At 40.0% G+C, this 16,846-nt stretch overlaps 2 protein-coding genes across 2 annotated transcripts; one reads left to right on the top strand and one right to left on the bottom strand.

Moving 5' to 3' along the window:
* The first annotated feature begins 4,728 nt into the window (after positions 1 to 4,728).
* On the top strand, positions 4,729 to 8,015 carry LOC141631878 (uncharacterized). Its single transcript, XM_074444494.1, has 3 exons — positions 4,729 to 5,761; positions 6,113 to 6,370; positions 8,002 to 8,015. Exons 1-3 carry the CDS (start codon positions 4,729 to 4,731, stop codon positions 8,013 to 8,015), a joined length of 1,305 nt encoding a protein of 434 aa, XP_074300595.1.
* Positions 8,016 to 11,234: 3,219 nt separating this feature from the next.
* LOC141631877 (uncharacterized) lies at positions 11,235 to 14,419 on the bottom strand. The gene is made up of 5 exons (XM_074444493.1): positions 13,520 to 14,419; positions 13,079 to 13,315; positions 12,104 to 12,987; positions 11,658 to 12,048; positions 11,235 to 11,567 (listed from the first exon to the last, which is right to left on the bottom strand). Exons 1-5 carry the CDS (start codon positions 14,417 to 14,419, stop codon positions 11,235 to 11,237), a joined length of 2,745 nt encoding a protein of 914 aa, XP_074300594.1.
* Positions 14,420 to 16,846: the final 2,427 nt, after the last annotated feature.

The raw sequence follows: 16,846 nt of genomic DNA, 5'->3' as shown, positions 1-16,846 counted from the left end.
GCTTTAGCTGCCTCGACGCATAACCTATAACCTTCCCGATATGTATCAAAACATATCCCAACCCCTTCTTTGAAGCATCGATGTATACTTCAAAGTTCTCACTTCCCTCAGGTAAGGCTAGGATAGGAGTTGTGGTCAAACGCTCCTTTAAGGCCTGAAACGTCATCTCACAACTCTCATCCTATTCAAATATGGTCTCTTTCCTCATCAAAGCTGTCATAGGCCTCGCGATCGTAGAAACGTCTTTCACGAACCTCCTGTAGTAACCAGCTAAACCCAAGAAACTCCAAATCTCAGCAACATTCTTCGGTGATTCGCACTTGGTCACTGCCTCAATCTTGCTAGGATCCACCGACACACCCTCTTTAGATATCACATGACCCAGAAAAGCCACTTCCTCTAGCCAAAACTCGCACTTGGATAGCTTGGCATATAGCTGATTATCTCGCAAAGTCTGCAAACTAACCTCAGATGCTCGTCATGCTCCTTCTTAGTCTTAGAGTAGACTAAGTTGTCATCAATGAAGACGACCACAAATATGTCCAGGAACGGGCTAAAAACCTGGTTCATAAGATCTATGAAAGCTGCTGGTGCATTCGTCAAACCAAAAGGCTTCACTACATATTCATAGTGACCATAACGAGACCGGAAGGCTGTCTTAGGAATATCCTCATCTGCTATCCTCAACTGGTGATAACCCGACCTCAAATCGATCTTAGAGAACACACCTGCGCCACTCAGCTGGTAAAAAAAGATCATCAATCCTTGGCAAAGGATACTTGTTCTTCACCGTGACACGATTCAGTTCTCTGTAGTCGATGCATAGCCTCATGCTCCCATCTTTCTTTTTCACAAATAACACTGGTGCTCCCCACAGTGACACACTAGGCCGGATATACCCCTTATCTAACAGATCATGTAGCTGTTTCCTCAACTCTTCCAGTTCTTTAGGTGCCATAGGGTACGGTGCTTTGGATATAGGACTTATCCCCGGTTTAAGATCCACATTGATGTCCATATCTCTCTTAGGTGGTAAACCTGGTATCTCATTTGGAAAAACATCACTAAACTCTCAAACCACATGTATATCAGATGCTGTCAGCTGCTCCGCGCGCCGATCTCTCACTTGGCAAAGAATCAAGGGACACTTCTTCCTCAAACATGACTTTAAGGTCATTACAGGGATGAACTTACACTTTGGCTTCACAATAAACCCCTTATAAGACACTCTGACACCCTTGGGACCCCTTAAAGTCACTTTCTTTTATCGGCAATCTATCTTAGAATCATACTTACCCAACCAATCCATCCCGACGATGACCTCAAACCCATCCATAGGAAACTCTAACAAGTTGACCGGTAAGTCTACCCCTCCAACCAACATGGACACATCTCTATATAACTTAACACAAGACACCGACTCCCCATAAGGTATAAACACATCATCTTTTACAAGTTCATACTCCCCCAAACCCATAGACAAGGCATGACCTGTAGACACAAAAGAGTGGGTTGCCCCTGAGTCAAACAAAACAAAAGACATCGTATTATGAACAAGAAAGGTACCGGTAAGTACATGAGCATCGTTCTCAGCTTCTTGTTTACCCATCATGAAGAGCTTCCCGCTGCTTTTCTGGCCTCCACCCTGGACCAAGGTGTTTGAAGTAGTCGGCTTAGCTGCCGAGTTCTGAGTCACACTGTTTGTAACACCCCGTAAATTTGAAGACCTTTATTATATTTTAAAGGTAATATTTTAATCTATTTTAATTTAATATTAATTTATTTGAAATAAAATTTATTTGATAAAATATAATCTTATTTTATTTTGAAGAAATGAAATTATGTTTGATAGTTTAGAAATGTTTAAAAGTAATTTAAACTATATTTAAACCTTTTACTTTGATAAAATAGATTTCTGATAAAAGTCGTAATATTGGAATTTTCCCATTTCTTACGGTCGTTGGGTAAACGAGTTTGGATATTGGGCAAATGAGTACTTAATCTTTTAGTAAAATCGTGTTTAAGAACTTTAATATTTTCGGAAATCGCGTTCGACGAATATTTCTAATTACCGTCGACGCAAACCCAAAACGTAAACAATTGACCCACCCTTCCCATGCCATGTGACCGGCCATCTCCCTCCATATGCCTCCTCTTTCAATTTTTATTTCCTCCATAATTCACTCTCTCTCTTCCTTTCATCAAACACCAATTTCCTCTCAAAATAACCTTCTTACAATCCCTAAAACCAACATAAATCCTTCATTTCTCCACCAATTTGCATAAAACTTATATATTTTGAATCCTCTCTTCAATCCTCATCTCCTAGTAAGCTTTATTTTCATTTCCCCCAATTTTGTTTTAAGGCTCATCTTTTTAGGGTTTCGAATTTAAGCTTAATAATTGTGTTTTTGTTGTTCTTATAGGTGAAGAATTTGAAGATGAGTTAGGTGATTCATATGTGGTTGAAGATGAAGAGTAATTTTGAGTTTTAGAAGCTTTCTCAAATTATTACTTGTCTCTTTGCTAGCTTAAGGTAACTATTCCGAGTTACTCGACGATTTAATGTCACATGGATGTTGTGTTTGTTGTTTGTTAAGTGTTTAGGTGATTGATAATGTGTTAGTTCCGTTTTTTACATGACTTGTGTTGTTAAAGTTTACTAATTTGTTGTTATTTCATATACTTAAGCATTGAAACGAAATGGGTACTGTTGATTGTTGCTTGAGACGGTATTAAATTGAGCTTGAAACGGATTTTGATAGGAAAAAGGAAAAAGGGGCGGAAATACCGCCCAAAACAGCCCGGCAGGCCCGATGGATCCGGCCCGGACATTGACCCGTCACTTTGGGCCGGGTCTTGGGTCTATTGTTTGATGTTTTGCGTCTTTTGTTTGCGTATTTATGTATTTTGGTATTTTTGGCATGTGGGTAATCATTATTATGCGAAAATTTAATTCAATTGGATATTTTGTAAGTTGGAATATATTTCCTTATGTTGATAGTTTTTCACATGATAGAAATTGGAAATGGCATGAGAATGATATTGTGATAAATTTCGTGATTTGGGCCAAAGTAGGCCAAGACTCTGAGTTGGGCCAGATTGACCGAACGAGTTTGGTCAAACTAGGTTTAAACCGGTCAGCCTCGATTTGACCGATGACTTGTCGCGGGACTAGGGTCGAGGGTTTGTCTTTGAGGTGAAATTGGCTGTTATTGGATGTTTTATGTTGATGCCTTGATATTTGTGATTACCATTTCACATGTTGGTTGTTGGATGCTTTGGATGCCTTATGCTTGAGTCTTGTTGCCTCTTTGCCATTTTAGCTTGTTTCTCATGGATTATGGTACTGTTAGTTAGCTGGAATTTGGATTATTATTGATATTGGAGATATTGTTGGATTGTTAGTTGAATATGCTCTTGCGTAGCCTTTCATATGCTAGGGTGTGTATGATCATTTGTGTGTGCAAGTTTGGACTCTTTGCCCCTCTTATGGTTAAGTGGGTGTCCTACTTGTCTTGTGTGGTGGTGGTATCTTAGACCATCGTCCTAGATAGGCCCTTATAGTCTTTGACGAGTGTATGTTCACCGCTTAATAGCCTTTGTGTCTTAGCTTGGTGGGTTTATATCCAAGTTAGGGTATGACCTCCTGACGTACTCTTAGAAGTATGTGGTCAGCTTAAGTACTAGCCAACCCTTTGGTGGACTCCTTAGGGGTACTCATGTGTTGTTATCATGGGTCTTGGATGCGGTAGTTTTCCGCATGTCGCTAGGTCTGCGCAGGTTTAGGACTAGGGTGTTTACCTTACCTCGTGGTATAGACTCGAGTTACAGAGTGACTATTGGCTGTACTAAGAACTTATGCCTGTCTCTAGATATATTGTCCTTTCTTGTTTGATGATTCTATGAATCATCGAAGGTGAGATGCAAGTAGGCTATGGTTGATAGAGTTCGGATTCCCAGATGTTATGTGATTCACATGATAGTGTAGTATGAGTCGGTCTAGTATTCACATGCTAGGACTATGTGTTGTTATATTGTTGTTCACATGATAAGCACGATTGTCTAACCTCTATATGCTAAGGCTATGTGTTATTCATATTCATATTTTTATGTTTACATGTTATATTAATTATGACATTTCGTGGCTGGGAGAACTCGGAGTTACTCCCCACTGACTGTGGCTTTCGTATTTGTGTAAAATGTGATTAACAGGTAGGTGATGCATATATGGGGTACATGGACGAGCTAGCGAGCAAAGTAACTTTGGGACCTAGATTGGCTTTATTTTATTGTGACCCTTAAACACTTTTTATGTCATATACTTTTTAGGGACATATGTCTCCCTTTTTCATATTTGAGTTGTATAACTTTGTTTCGCGACTTTAGCGATGTTTTATTTATGAGATTTATTTTAGACCTTGCATGTTTGACACCTTCCCATTTGGATATTTTTCTAACAGGTTCAGGTTTTTAAAAGTTACAGACATATCCATGCAGTTTTTATCTAGAATTATGTGTTTACTTTTCCGCAATCAATGAGGGTGTCACAGTTGGTATCAGAGCATATTTGCTCCCGACGCACGTTTGTGCACCCCCAATATAAATAAGTTGACCTTAAAATAATAAACTTGAGAGATGGGTAGGATGGGTAGACTTATGACCTTATGTTGTAGTCTCTTTGTGATTGCTATTCGTTAGGTACTAACCAATGTTCTCTTTTACAAGATGGCTCCTCCAAGATCCGTAGATAATGCAATCTTGCAAGCTCTTACTCAAATTCTTCAGAATCAGCAAAACCAACCAGCTTCTCCTCCCCCTCTTCAGTTTCCAGAAGGTGATAGACCCGGTTCTTACACTTGGGTGGCAAGTCAATTGACTCGAAACAAGACTCAAACTTATGGTGGTGAAGTAGACCCGGTGGCACTCACTGAATGGTTTCGGGAATTGGAGAAGAGCTTTGCCTTGTATGTTGTTCGTGAAGAGGACAAGGTGAAATTGGCTTCTCACTTTCTTGTGAAAGAAGCTGATAGATGGTGGACCATGACTAGTCCTACTTCCACACTTGAGCCTGGTTTTGGTTGGGATCGCTTTAAGGATCTAGTTGAGACTAGGTTTTATCCAAAAGAGCTGAAACAACAAAGGCTTAAAGAGTTTATGAATTTGAAGGAAGGAAGTCTTTCTGCCCAAGCCTTTACCGAAACGTTCAATGAACTTGCTCACTATGCTTCTAGACTTGTCAAAAATGAAGAAGAAAAGGCTTTCTTTTACCTTGACAAGATTACTCCAAAGCTTAAGATCTTGATCCGTAGGGATTCCACTTCCTTTGTCTCAATCTATGATGATGCATTATGGGCCGAGAGCTCTATTCGGGCTATTGATGAAGAGGCTCGTGCTTCTCGTACTTCCCTTGGCAAGAGGCCACTCTACTCCACTTCTAGGCCTTATGTTGCTCCTTCTAGACCCTTTGTGCCTACTTCTTCCCCCTCTTATCCTAACAAAAAGAGGTTTGTTCCGAGTGGACAAGCAAATCAAGGCGCTCGTTTTCTATCTCCTAGCAACGACAAAAATCCTAAGGGTCGTATGTGTTATCATTGTAAGAAGCCTTTGCATCCCGGAATTGGTTGCTTTTATAAGCAAATTGTGTGTTTCTCCTACAAGAAGCCTGGACACAAAGCTAATGAGTGTCCTGAGAAGAAGACTACTACTACTCCTACTGTTCCTGAGAGGCCGAGAGGTCGCATCTTTGTGATGAGCTGTGGTACGTTCTTAATATTTGATGTCCCTTGTTTGGTTTTATTTGATACTGGTGCTTCTTTGTCATTTATATCGATGAAATTATCCGACAAGTTACCTCTTGAACCTTCACTTGGAGATAGTACATCAATATCTTTACCCTCCGGCGACATCTTCTCTTGTTCTTATTTTTATTCAGATGTCCCTATCTCGATAGCGGAATCTATTTTCCCGGCTAATCTCCTTCGATTTCCACTTGAGGAGTTTGATGTTATTTTGGGCATGGATTGGTTATCTACCTATCATGCTCGATTTGAATGTCGAGATCAAAAGATTATTCTTAAAAGCCCTTTGGGTACTCGCGTATCTTATCAAGGGGTTAGAAAGCAAACAGGTGTGAAGTTAATCTCAGCTATGAAGATGGTGAATGCTTTGAAGAAGGGTCATCAAGCATTCCTATCTGTAGTGACTACTTCTAATTCTCCTTCTCTTCCTCACTTGAAGGATGTTCCCATTGTTTGTGAATTTCCGGATGTATTTCCCGATGAATTAACCGGGATTCCTCCTGAAATAGATGTTGAATTTTCCATTGACCTAGTTCCCGGAACCGGTCCTATTGCTAAAGCTCCTTATCGTATGGCACCTTCCGAATTGAAGGAGTTGAGAGTTCAACTTGATGACTTGATTGAGAAAGGCTTTATTAGGCCTAGTGCCTCTCCTTAGGGTTCCCCCGTCCTCTTTGTGAAGAAAAAGGATGGATCTATGCGACTTTGCATTGATTATCGTGAACTCAATCGTGTGACGATCAAGAACAAGTATCCTCTTTCACGAATTGATGATCTCTTTGACCAATTACGTGGTGCTTCTACTTTTTCCAAGATTGACCTCCGATCGGGTTATCATCAAATTCCGGTGCGTGAGTCCGATATTCCTAAGACTGCTTTCAGCATGAGATATGGTCATTTCGAATTTAAAGTGATGCCTTTCGGATTGACTAATGCTCCGGCTATATTCATGGATCAAATGAATCGTACCTTTAGTGAGTACCTCGATAAGTGTGTGGTGGTGTTCATTGATGATATCTTGATTTTCTCAAAGAATGATGAAGAACATGCCCTACACCTCCGTATCATCTTAGACATTCTATGTCGTCAAAAGTGGTATGCCAAGTTCTCGAAATGTGAATTTTGGTTGCATGAAGTAACTTTTCTTGGACATGTCATATCCAAAGATGGTGTTATGGTAGATCCTTCTAAGATTGAGGCCGTTGTTGATTGGAAGAGTCCGAAAAATGTGACTGAGATTCGAAGCTTTTTCGGTTTGGCGGGTTATTACCGTCGATTCGTGAAAGATTTCTCTAAGTTAGCTAGACCGATGACTCAATTGTTGAAGAAGGAGTCTAAGTATGTGTGGGACCAATGAGTGTGAGAATGCCTTCTTAGAGTTGAAGACTAGGTTGACTACCGCTCCGGTGTTGACCTTACCTGAGGATGGTGTGGACTACGATGTTTATTGTGATACTTCAAAGCGTGGCCTAGGTTGTGTCTTGATGCAAAACCGAAGGGTTATTGCTTATGCTTCTCGACAACTGAGGGTTCACGAGGTGAACTATCCAACTCATGATCTTGAATTAGCCGCCGTGGTACATGCCTTGAAGACATGGAGGCATTACCTTATTGGAGTTCATTGCCGCATTTATACCGATCATAAGAGTTTGAGTTGTATCTTTACCCAGAAAGAATCGAATATGAGGCAAAGAAGATGGCTAGAGTTGGTGAATGATTATGATGCCGAGTTGATTTATCATGAAGGGAAAGCAAATGTGGTGGCCGATGCTTTGAGTAGGAAGACTATTCACTCTTTGAGCACTATCCGTGTGTTACCTGATGAACTTACCATGGAATTTCAAAAGTTAGGGAAGGCTTTGACTATCTTAGTGGCTTGAGTGCAGAACCCGACTTTTACCGTGAGATCCGTACGTGCCTACCTGGGGATGCTACTTTCAAGTCCATTCAAGCAAAAATCCAACTTGGGCAAGCTAAGGATTGTGTGGTGGATAGTGATGGATACCTTCGTTACCAAGGTAGGATGTATGTTCCGAGAGTAGCCGAGTTGAGGAAGAAGATCCTTGATGAAGCTCACCTTTTTCCTTACTCTATTCATCCTGGTGGTGACAAGATGTATAAAGACTTGAGATTACAGTTTTGGTGGCCTAGGATGAAGATTGATGTCCTAGAGTATGTTAGCAAGTGTCTTGCTTGTCAGATAGTGAAGATTGAGAATCAAAAACCCGGGGGTTTTCTACAACCTTTGGATGTTCCCCTTTGGAAATGGGAGTCCATCTCCATGGACTTTGTGATGGCTTTACCTAAGACTACGAGTGGAAAAGATGTTGTTTGGGTGGTTGTAGATCGATTGACCAAATGTGCTAGGTTTATACCTATCAAGGAGACATGGAGATTAGATGTCCTAGCTGGTGCCTACGTGAAGGAAATAGTACGCTACCATGGAGTGCCTAAGGATATAGTGTCAGATCGTGACCCGAGATTCTGTTCCCATTTCTGGACTGCTTTGCAAGAAGCCATGGGTATTACTGATGAGTACCGCTTTTCATGCCGCTACAGATGGACAGACTGAGAGGACTATCCAGACTTTAGAGGACCTCCTCCGTGCTTGTGCTTTAGACTTCCACACTTCTTGGGAGAAGTGCTTACCTCTTGTTGAATTCTCCTACAACAATAGCTATCATACTTCTATCAAGATGTCACCTTATGAAGCTTGTATGGTAGGAAGTGCCGTAGTCCGGTCTGTTGGGATCAAGTCCAAGATGCTCATGTGTTGGGACCCGAGTTGGTGACTGAGACCATCAATCAGGTTCAGATCATTCGAGAGCGTATGAAAACCGCTCAAGACCGACAAAAATCTTATGCCGATGTCCGTCGCCGACCACTTGTCTTTTGAGGTTGATGATCGAGTGTTCCTTAAGGTATCACCTATGAAAGGGGTGAAATGGTTTGGTGTAAAAGGAAAGATGAGTCCCAAATACATTGGACCTTTCCGTGTGCTTGAGAAGATTGGTCCCGTTGCTTACCGTTTGGAGTTGCCCCCGAATTTAAGCAAGGTTCATGATGTCTTCCATGTATCTCAGTTGAGGAAGTACATTAGTGATCCGAGCCATGTCATTCAAGAAGAAATCCCAGATTTGGAGCCTAACTTTACTTTGGAAGAAAGGCCAATCCGAATCCTCGAAAGAGCAAACAAGCAACTTAGAAACACAGTTGTGCCCCTAGTTCGTATCCTTTGGCGTTGTAGAAACGTCGAAGAAGAAACTTGGGAGCCTGAATCTTCTATGTTAGCTAAATATCCCGAACATTTCTCGTGAGGTAATTCTCTTTCCTTTATCTAATTCTTGTGAGTTTTAGCTATCCTTTCGAGTGTTCCTCTCCTTCTCTTAAATACTCTCCGCGTTAGTAGTCCTTGCTTAGTTGTTTAAAAGTCGTAGTTAGAGTTTGGTCATAGCTAGTGGAGTTATTATCCTTATTATAGAGTTTCGAACTAAAGATTTTTGAAAATGTTTTAATGTTTTCCACTGGTTTTAACGGCAATGAGTGGTAAAGCTCAATATTAGAGACGTCCGATAATTGGTTTTCTCATTTGTTGGTGTAAAAATATATATTTTTATGTCTTTGATTTGGAATGTTGATGTTCTTGAACGGCCGACGAGGATATTCCGTTCCATTGAAAAGACACTTATATTTCATACGTTCACATTTTGAAGATTTTGTTTTCTTGATTTTAAAGAGATAGACATACATATATACAATGTTCCTTCATCTATGTTTCGGGGACGAAGCTTCTTAAAAGGAGGGATGATTGTAACACCCAGTAAATTTGAAGACCTTTATTATATTTTAAAAGTAATATTTTAATCTATTTTATTTGGGTGGAAATGGAAGTAATATTAAGAACTTCCCAAAAGGGACACACGCACCAATTACAAACTACCAGTTTAAGACCACCGCACATACAAGATTAACTAAGCATACACTATTACATTAATCCTCTCAAGATACACCATTCTCTATCATGTTGCGAAATTTGATAATACTGATATTTCATAATAGCCAATCTACCGTCTTCTTGTACAGCTTGAACAATAAGTTTAGGATGGAGAACCAGCTGCTCCACACGACATACATTCCGAGCGTGCCAGATGTGATAATGCGTGGCTACTACCAAAGAACATAAAACCTTCCTTAGAAACCCAGAATACTGACTGATCTTCAGCATCTGTTCAGCAGATACAAAACCATTGCCTTGCACACCAATCCAGGACAGCATCCTATCATAACAAATACGTGTATAGCTGCAATACTTGAATAAGTGTTCATGATCCTCATCTTGCAATCCACACAAAAAACAAGTCTTCTGATTCATGATACCCATTTTGTTTACCCTGTCCAGAGTAAGAAGTCGCCCATGTCGGATGAGCCAGGCATTAAAAATATGCTTTGGAGTGTTTAGCCTGCTCCAAACAACATTGAACCAAGGAACTTTAGGGCACCTATCCTGCCTCAACCATTCATAACCATCCTCAATGGTATAATAACCATCTTTTTGCTGCCACTGTCCATAACTATACCCTGCTGCAAGCTTATCCCTCACCATACACACTTGTCTCCATGCCCAGGAACTATTAGAACTAGGCTGATAATCAAACCAATCCCGACCCTTAAGATAGACCTTATCAATCCATTTAATCCACAAGAGGTCTTTCTTAGAAGCTATCCACCAGACTAGCTTCCTAACAGCTGCAACATTCCAGACCCTACTGTCTATGACACCCAGTCCACCATCAGTAATAGGGAGGCATACGATCTTCCAGGAAATTAGAGGTGCCTTTGAGTAATTATCAGACCCCTTCCACAGAAAGTTCCTACACAATGCTTGTATCCTATCCATCACACCTACAGGAAGCACAAAGATTTGTGCCCAATGGTTATGCAAGGTGGCCAGAACAGACTTGACCAAAATTAGCCTACCAGTATAGGATATTTTCCTCTTATTCCAACCCTTAATTCTATTGACCATCTTTTCCACCAATAAGGAGCGGTCAATCTTAGAAAGCTTCCTATGAGAAATGTGAACCCCAAGATATTTAAAAGGTAGCTTACCCTTGGTAAATCCAGTCCTACTCAAAATTGCTTCCTCTACCTCAGGAGGAACACCATTGAACACAATATCACTCTTATCAGTGTTGATATGTAAGCCACTAGCTTGAGTAAAACAGTCAAATGTCTCAACCAAGGTACACACTGACTTCAAGTCCCTCTTACAAAATAATAATAGGTCATCAGCAAACATTAAATGGGAAAGTTTAAGGCCCTTGCAAAGAGGGTGATAGGAGAAATTTGGCCCATTGCAGACTACCATAAGCATCCTACTCAAGTATTCCATGCATAAGGTAAAAATCAAAGGGGACAGGGGATCACCTTGCCTTAGCCCTCATCCACCTTTGAAGAAACCATAAGTATTACCATTAAGAGCAATAGTATAGGTGGTAGTATACATTGCATCACCAGATTGATAAAGTGTGGAGGAAAGTTAAGAGCCCTCAACATTTGAAGCACAAAAGTCCATTCAATGGAATCATATGCCTTCCTCAAGTCAACCTTAAGCATACACCTAGGAGATACACTAGTCCTCTTGTAAAGTCTAATCAAATCCTGACTGATGAGAATGTTGCCTATAATACTTCTTCCTTTAACAAACGCAGCCTGGGCTGGGTTGATGAGCAGAGGAAGGATATGTCCCAGTCTCACACAAAGTATCTTAGAAATAACCTTATACAAGGTATTACAACACGCAATTGGTCTAAATTATTTGACTGAAGTAGGGTGCTGGACCTTTGGAATCAGTACCAGATTTGTACTATTCAGTTGCTTCAGTAATTTGCCCTCATGGAAAAAATTAATGATAGCCTCACCGATATCATTACCCATAACATCCCATCCTGCTTTGAAAAAACAACTTGAGTATCCATCAGGGCCCGAGCTCTTATCATCAGGAATGCCAAAGATGATACTCTTAATCTCCTCTTTAGTTGGAATTCTATTAATAGCACTCCAATCATCAGCATGGACAGATCTACCCATTCTCACAATATTCTGGTAAAATGCAGCAGTATTTCCCTGAGTCCCCAGCAAGTCCTTATAGTAATTCTCAAAGGCTTGCAGAATGCCCTCAGGTGCTTGAACAATCTGTCCATGAATATCATGAATCTGTACCACCTTATTCTGTAACTGTCTCTGTCTGATAGCTTTATAAAAAATTGCAGTATTATCATCACCATTCTGAGCCCAGATACACTTTGCTTTTTGTCTCAGGAATGCAACTTTGGCTTTGTTCAACATCTGAGAGGACTAGTATATGATGATTCAGTGCTTTAAGAGGGGACTTCATCAGCTTCAGCTTCCTAACCACCCTATACATCAAAGAGCCATGTATATGATGATTCCATCCCTCCTTAACTATATTCTTAAAGTCAGGGACCCCAGTCCACATATTATAAAACTTGAAAGGCCTCTTCTTCTTCAACTGGACATCATTACATTGAATAAAACATGGGCAATGGTCATAATCTCCTTCAGGTGCAAAATAAGCATAGTGATCAGGCCAGTTAGTAACCCACTCATCATTAACTAACACCCTGTCAATCCTACTGAACACCCTAGTTGAACTAGGCTGTTTGTTGTTCCAAGTAAAAAAAGAGCCAATACTCTTTAAATCCTGAAGTCCACAGTTATCAATATCATATTGAAAAGGAACTGTCTCAGCATCCTTAACAAGCAGTCCAATCTTTTCATCAGCCTTAAGAACATTGTTGAAATCTCCTAAAATAATCCATGGGTCTGTAGCAGTCAACCTGATAAGGTCATTCCATAAAGGAGCCCTGTCTTCTATCTTGTTAAAACCATACACATAGGTAACAAGGAACTGTTTACTAGTGAGAATATCTTTAACCTTAAGATGTATGAACTGAGCAGTCATCTCCACCATAGTAACATTAAACCTGTCCTCTTTCCATAATATCCAAATTCTACCTCCATCATGGCACTGATGGTTAGTACAGTAACTCCACCCTCCACAAAAACTAGCCACAACCTTATTTAGAGAACCAGGTCTCACCCTGGTATCAAGGAGCCCAAATAGGTCCACATTAGCAATATGTAGACACCATTTAATATCACTCTGTTTGGTCAAACTATTTAGGCCCCTGACATTTCATACACCAATTCTATCCATGAGAGGCAGAAGCCTCTCCCCCTCCTCCTTTATCAACCAATTGGGAAGTGTTAGCCATTTCCTTATTAAAGTTGATAACAAAAGCACCATCCTTAACCCCAGGTAGTCTAGACTCATGCCTAGTGATCCTAGTCAAGATCCTGGCAGGTGTTAAGACAGCACCTTGCGAACTGTTCACAGGTGTAGTAGTAGGAGTTATCATGGCTCCATTACCAGTACCTTGCACCCTGTTAAACACTCCAGATAATCCAGGATGTGTGACCACAACACCTCTCTGAGGCAAATTAGGAAACTCTGTTGTGGAGACAGTTGATACCACAGGCTCCCATCTCTTCCAAACCTGTTTTGGTGGCTCTTGTGGTCCAGATTGCCCAGGTCTTTTTACCTATCCTGAGCCCTTCCTACATTGTTTCTCTGTGTGACCAATGCCCTTGCATTTAGTACAGGAGATTGGTAGCCAATCATACTCAACTAGCACAGTGACATTCTGCCCCATTTCATCCACAAAAGTTATTTTATCAGGAAATTGCTGATCCACTTCAACCTCTACCATGATTCTAGCAAATCCAAGCAAGGTTCTATCCATAGTGAGGTCATCAACATGGACAAAATTTCCAATCAGGGAAGACAATTTCTCCAAACATTTATCTCCCCAGAACTTCAAGTCTAAACCCATCAGTTTCACCCAAATAGGAACAGTCTTGACAGAGACCTTAGTAATCTTAGTTTGAGGCTCCCATGGACGAATAATCACAGGTTTTCCATCAAATAAAAACATTCCCTTCTCCAAAACCAGTTTCCTATGTTCCATGGTCGCAAACCTCACCACAAAAAGGCCATTAGGTAAAAAGGCAACCTTAGAGATCTCATAATCCTTCCATTCCCTCCTAAGATACCCTTCCAATGCCCTCCATGGTGGGTTAGCACCCATGACATATCCATAAATCGCATAAGACCAATATTCAATTTCATCTTTAACATCATCGGCAGTCAGTTTGAGAAAATTACCTTCAGGGGTAGCATCAGGCACAGGCGGCTGAGACTCCGACACACCTGGTTGACTCACTTCAGGTTGGATCTCTTCAATTTCCTCAGTAACTGTCTCCACTGGAATATCCGATGTTGAAACAGGCTCCGGAATGACAATTCCAGCGCTCCGTAACATCGTAATAACCTCCTCTCGAATCTTCGCAACTTCCACCTCTCGATCAAAAGAACTGGAAGAATTTTTACTAATATTATTTGAATTATTAGAGCCATTTTTTGGTGATTTTTCAGTATTAATTGATTGAATATTATAATTATTATTAGTTGATTTAAGTTGTTGTATTGTAGATGAATTAGAGGAATTAGGTTTAGTAGATTTATTCTTCGCCATTGCAAAGAACACGCAGACGCAGGACTTTCTCTCTCTATCTCATCTTGTGATCATATTTAATATTTTAATCTTTATTTTCATATTTAATATTTTAATCTATTTTAATTTAATATTAATTTATTTGAAATAAAATTTATTTGATAAAATATAATATTATTTTATTTTGAAGAAATGAAATTATTTTTGATAGTTTAGAAATGTTTAAACGTAATTTAAACTATATTTAAACCTTTTACTTTGATAAAATAGATTTCTGATAAAAGTCGTAATATTGGGATTTTACAATTTCTTACGGTCGTTGGGTAAACGAGTTTGGATATTGGGCAAATGAGTACTTAATCTTTTAGTAAAATCGTGTTTAAGAACTTTAACATTCTCGTAAATCGCGTTCGACGAATATTTCTAATTACCGTCGACACAAACCCAAAACGTAAACAATTGACCCACCCTTCCCATGCCATGTGACCGGCCATCTCCCTCCATATGCCTCCTCTTTCAATTTTCATTTCCTCCATAATTCACTCTCTCTTCCTTTCATCAAACACCAATTTCCTCTCAAAATAACCTTCTTACAATTCCTAATACCACCATAAATCCTTCATTTCTCCACCAATTTGCATAAAACTTATATATTTGGAATCCTCTCTTCAATCCTCATCTCCTAGTAAGCTTTATTTTCATTTCCCTCAATTTTGTTTTAAGGCTCATCTTTTTAGGGTTACGAATTTAAGCTTAATAATTGTGTTTTTGTTGTTCTTATAGGTGAAGAATTTGAAGATGAGTTAGGTGATTCATATGTGGTTGAAGATGAAGAGTAATTTTGGGTTTTAGAAGCTTTCTCAAGTTATTACTTGTCTCTTGGCTAGCTTAAGGTAACTATTCCGAGTTACTCGACGATTTAATGTCACATGGATGTTTTGTTGAAGATGAGTTTAGGTGATTGATAATGTGTTAGTTCCGTTTTTCACATGACTTGTGTTGTTAAAGTTTACTAGTTTGTGGTTATTTCAGATACTTGAGCATTGAAACGAAATGAGTATTGTTGATTGTTGCTTGAGACGGTATTAAATTGAGCTTGAAACGGATTTTGGTAGGAAAAAGAAAAAAGGGGCGGAAATACCGCCCAAAACAGCCCGTAAAACAGCCCGGCAGGCCCGGTGGGTCCGGCCCAGACTTTGACCCGTCACTTTGGGTCGGGTCTTGGGTTTATTGTTTGATGTTTTGGGTCTTTTGTTTGCGTATTTATATATTTTGGTATTTTTGGCATGTGGGTAATCATTATTATGCGAGAATTTAATTAAATTGGATATTTTGTAAGTTGGATTATATTTCCTTATGTTGATAGTTTTTCACATGATAGAAATTGGAAATGGCATGGGAATGATATTGTGATGAATTTCGTGATTTGGGCCAAAGTAGGCCAAGACTCTGAGCTGGGCCAGATTGACCGAACGAGTTTGGTCAAACTAGGTTTAAGCCGGTCAGCCTCGATTTAACCAATGACCCGTCACGGGACTAGGGTCGAGGGTTTGTCTTTGAGGTGAAATTGGCTGTTATTGGATGTTTTATGTTGATGCCTTGATATTTGTGATTACCATTTCACATGTTGGTTGTTGGATGCTTTGGATGCCTTATGCTTGAGTCTTGTTGCCTCTTTGCCATTTTAGCGTGTTCTCATGGATTATGGTACTGTTGGTTAGCTGGAATTTGGATTATTATTGATATTTGAGATATTGTTTGATTGTTAGCTGAATATGCTATTGCGTAGCCTTTCATATGCTAGATTGTGTATGATCATTTGTGTGTGCAAGTTTGGACTCTTTGCCCCTCTTATGGTTAAGTGGGTGTCCTACTTGTCTTGTGTGGTGTTGGTATCTTAGACCATCGTCCTAGATAGGTCCTTATAGTCTTTGACGAGTGTATGTTCACCGCTTAATAGCCTTTGTGTCTTAGCTTGGTGGGTTTATATCCAAGTTAGGGTATGACCTCCTGACGTACTCTTAGAAGTATGTGGTCAGCTTAAGTACTAGCCAACCCTTTGGTGGACTCCTTAGGGGTACTCATGTGTTGTTATCATGGGTCTTGGATGCGGTAGTTTTCCGCATGTCGCTAGGTCTGCGCAGATTTAGGACTAGGGTGTTTACCTTACCTCGTGGTATAGACTCGAGTTACATAGTGACTATTGACTGTACTAAGAACTTATGCCTGTCTCTAGATATATTGTCCTTTCTTGTTTGATGATTCTATGAATCATAGAAGGTGAGATGCAAGCCGGCTATGGTTGATAGAGTTTGGATTCCTGGATGTTATGTGATTCACATGATAGTGCAGTATGAGTCGGTCTAGTATTCACATGCTAGGACTATGTGTTGTTATATTGTTGTTCACATGATAAGCACGATTGTCTAGCCTCTATATGCTAAGGCT

This window comes from Silene latifolia, chromosome Y (genome assembly GCF_048544455.1).
Source record: "Silene latifolia isolate original U9 population chromosome Y, ASM4854445v1, whole genome shotgun sequence".
Classification (NCBI taxonomy): Eukaryota; Viridiplantae; Streptophyta; class Magnoliopsida; order Caryophyllales; family Caryophyllaceae; genus Silene; species Silene latifolia.
Note: the sequence above shows the minus strand (reverse complement) of the source record. Positions and strands in the feature narration are given on the sequence as shown.

What these genes read in the sequence shown, in the direction of transcription:
- LOC141631878 (XM_074444494.1), top strand. Translation starts at nt 4,729, where the DNA reads ATGGCTCCTCCAAGATCCGTAGATAATGCAATCTTGCAAGCTCTTACT. An exon ending in CATCTTTGTGATGAGCTGTG is followed by an intron (nt 5,762 to 6,112) that starts GTACGTTCTTAA and finishes TATCTTATCAAG; the next exon opens with GGGTTAGAAAGCAAACAGGT.
- LOC141631877 (XM_074444493.1), bottom strand. Translation starts at nt 14,419, where the DNA reads ATGGCGAAGAATAAATCTACTAAACCTAATTCCTCTAATTCATCTACA. An exon ending in AAATGGGGCAGAATGTCACT is followed by an intron (nt 13,316 to 13,519) that starts GTGCTAGTTGAG and finishes AATTTGCCTCAG; the next exon opens with AGAGGTGTTGTGGTCACACA. An exon ending in AACTGAATAGTACAAATCTG is followed by an intron (nt 11,568 to 11,657) that starts GTACTGATTCCA and finishes GTTATTTCTAAG; the next exon opens with ATACTTTGTGTGAGACTGGG.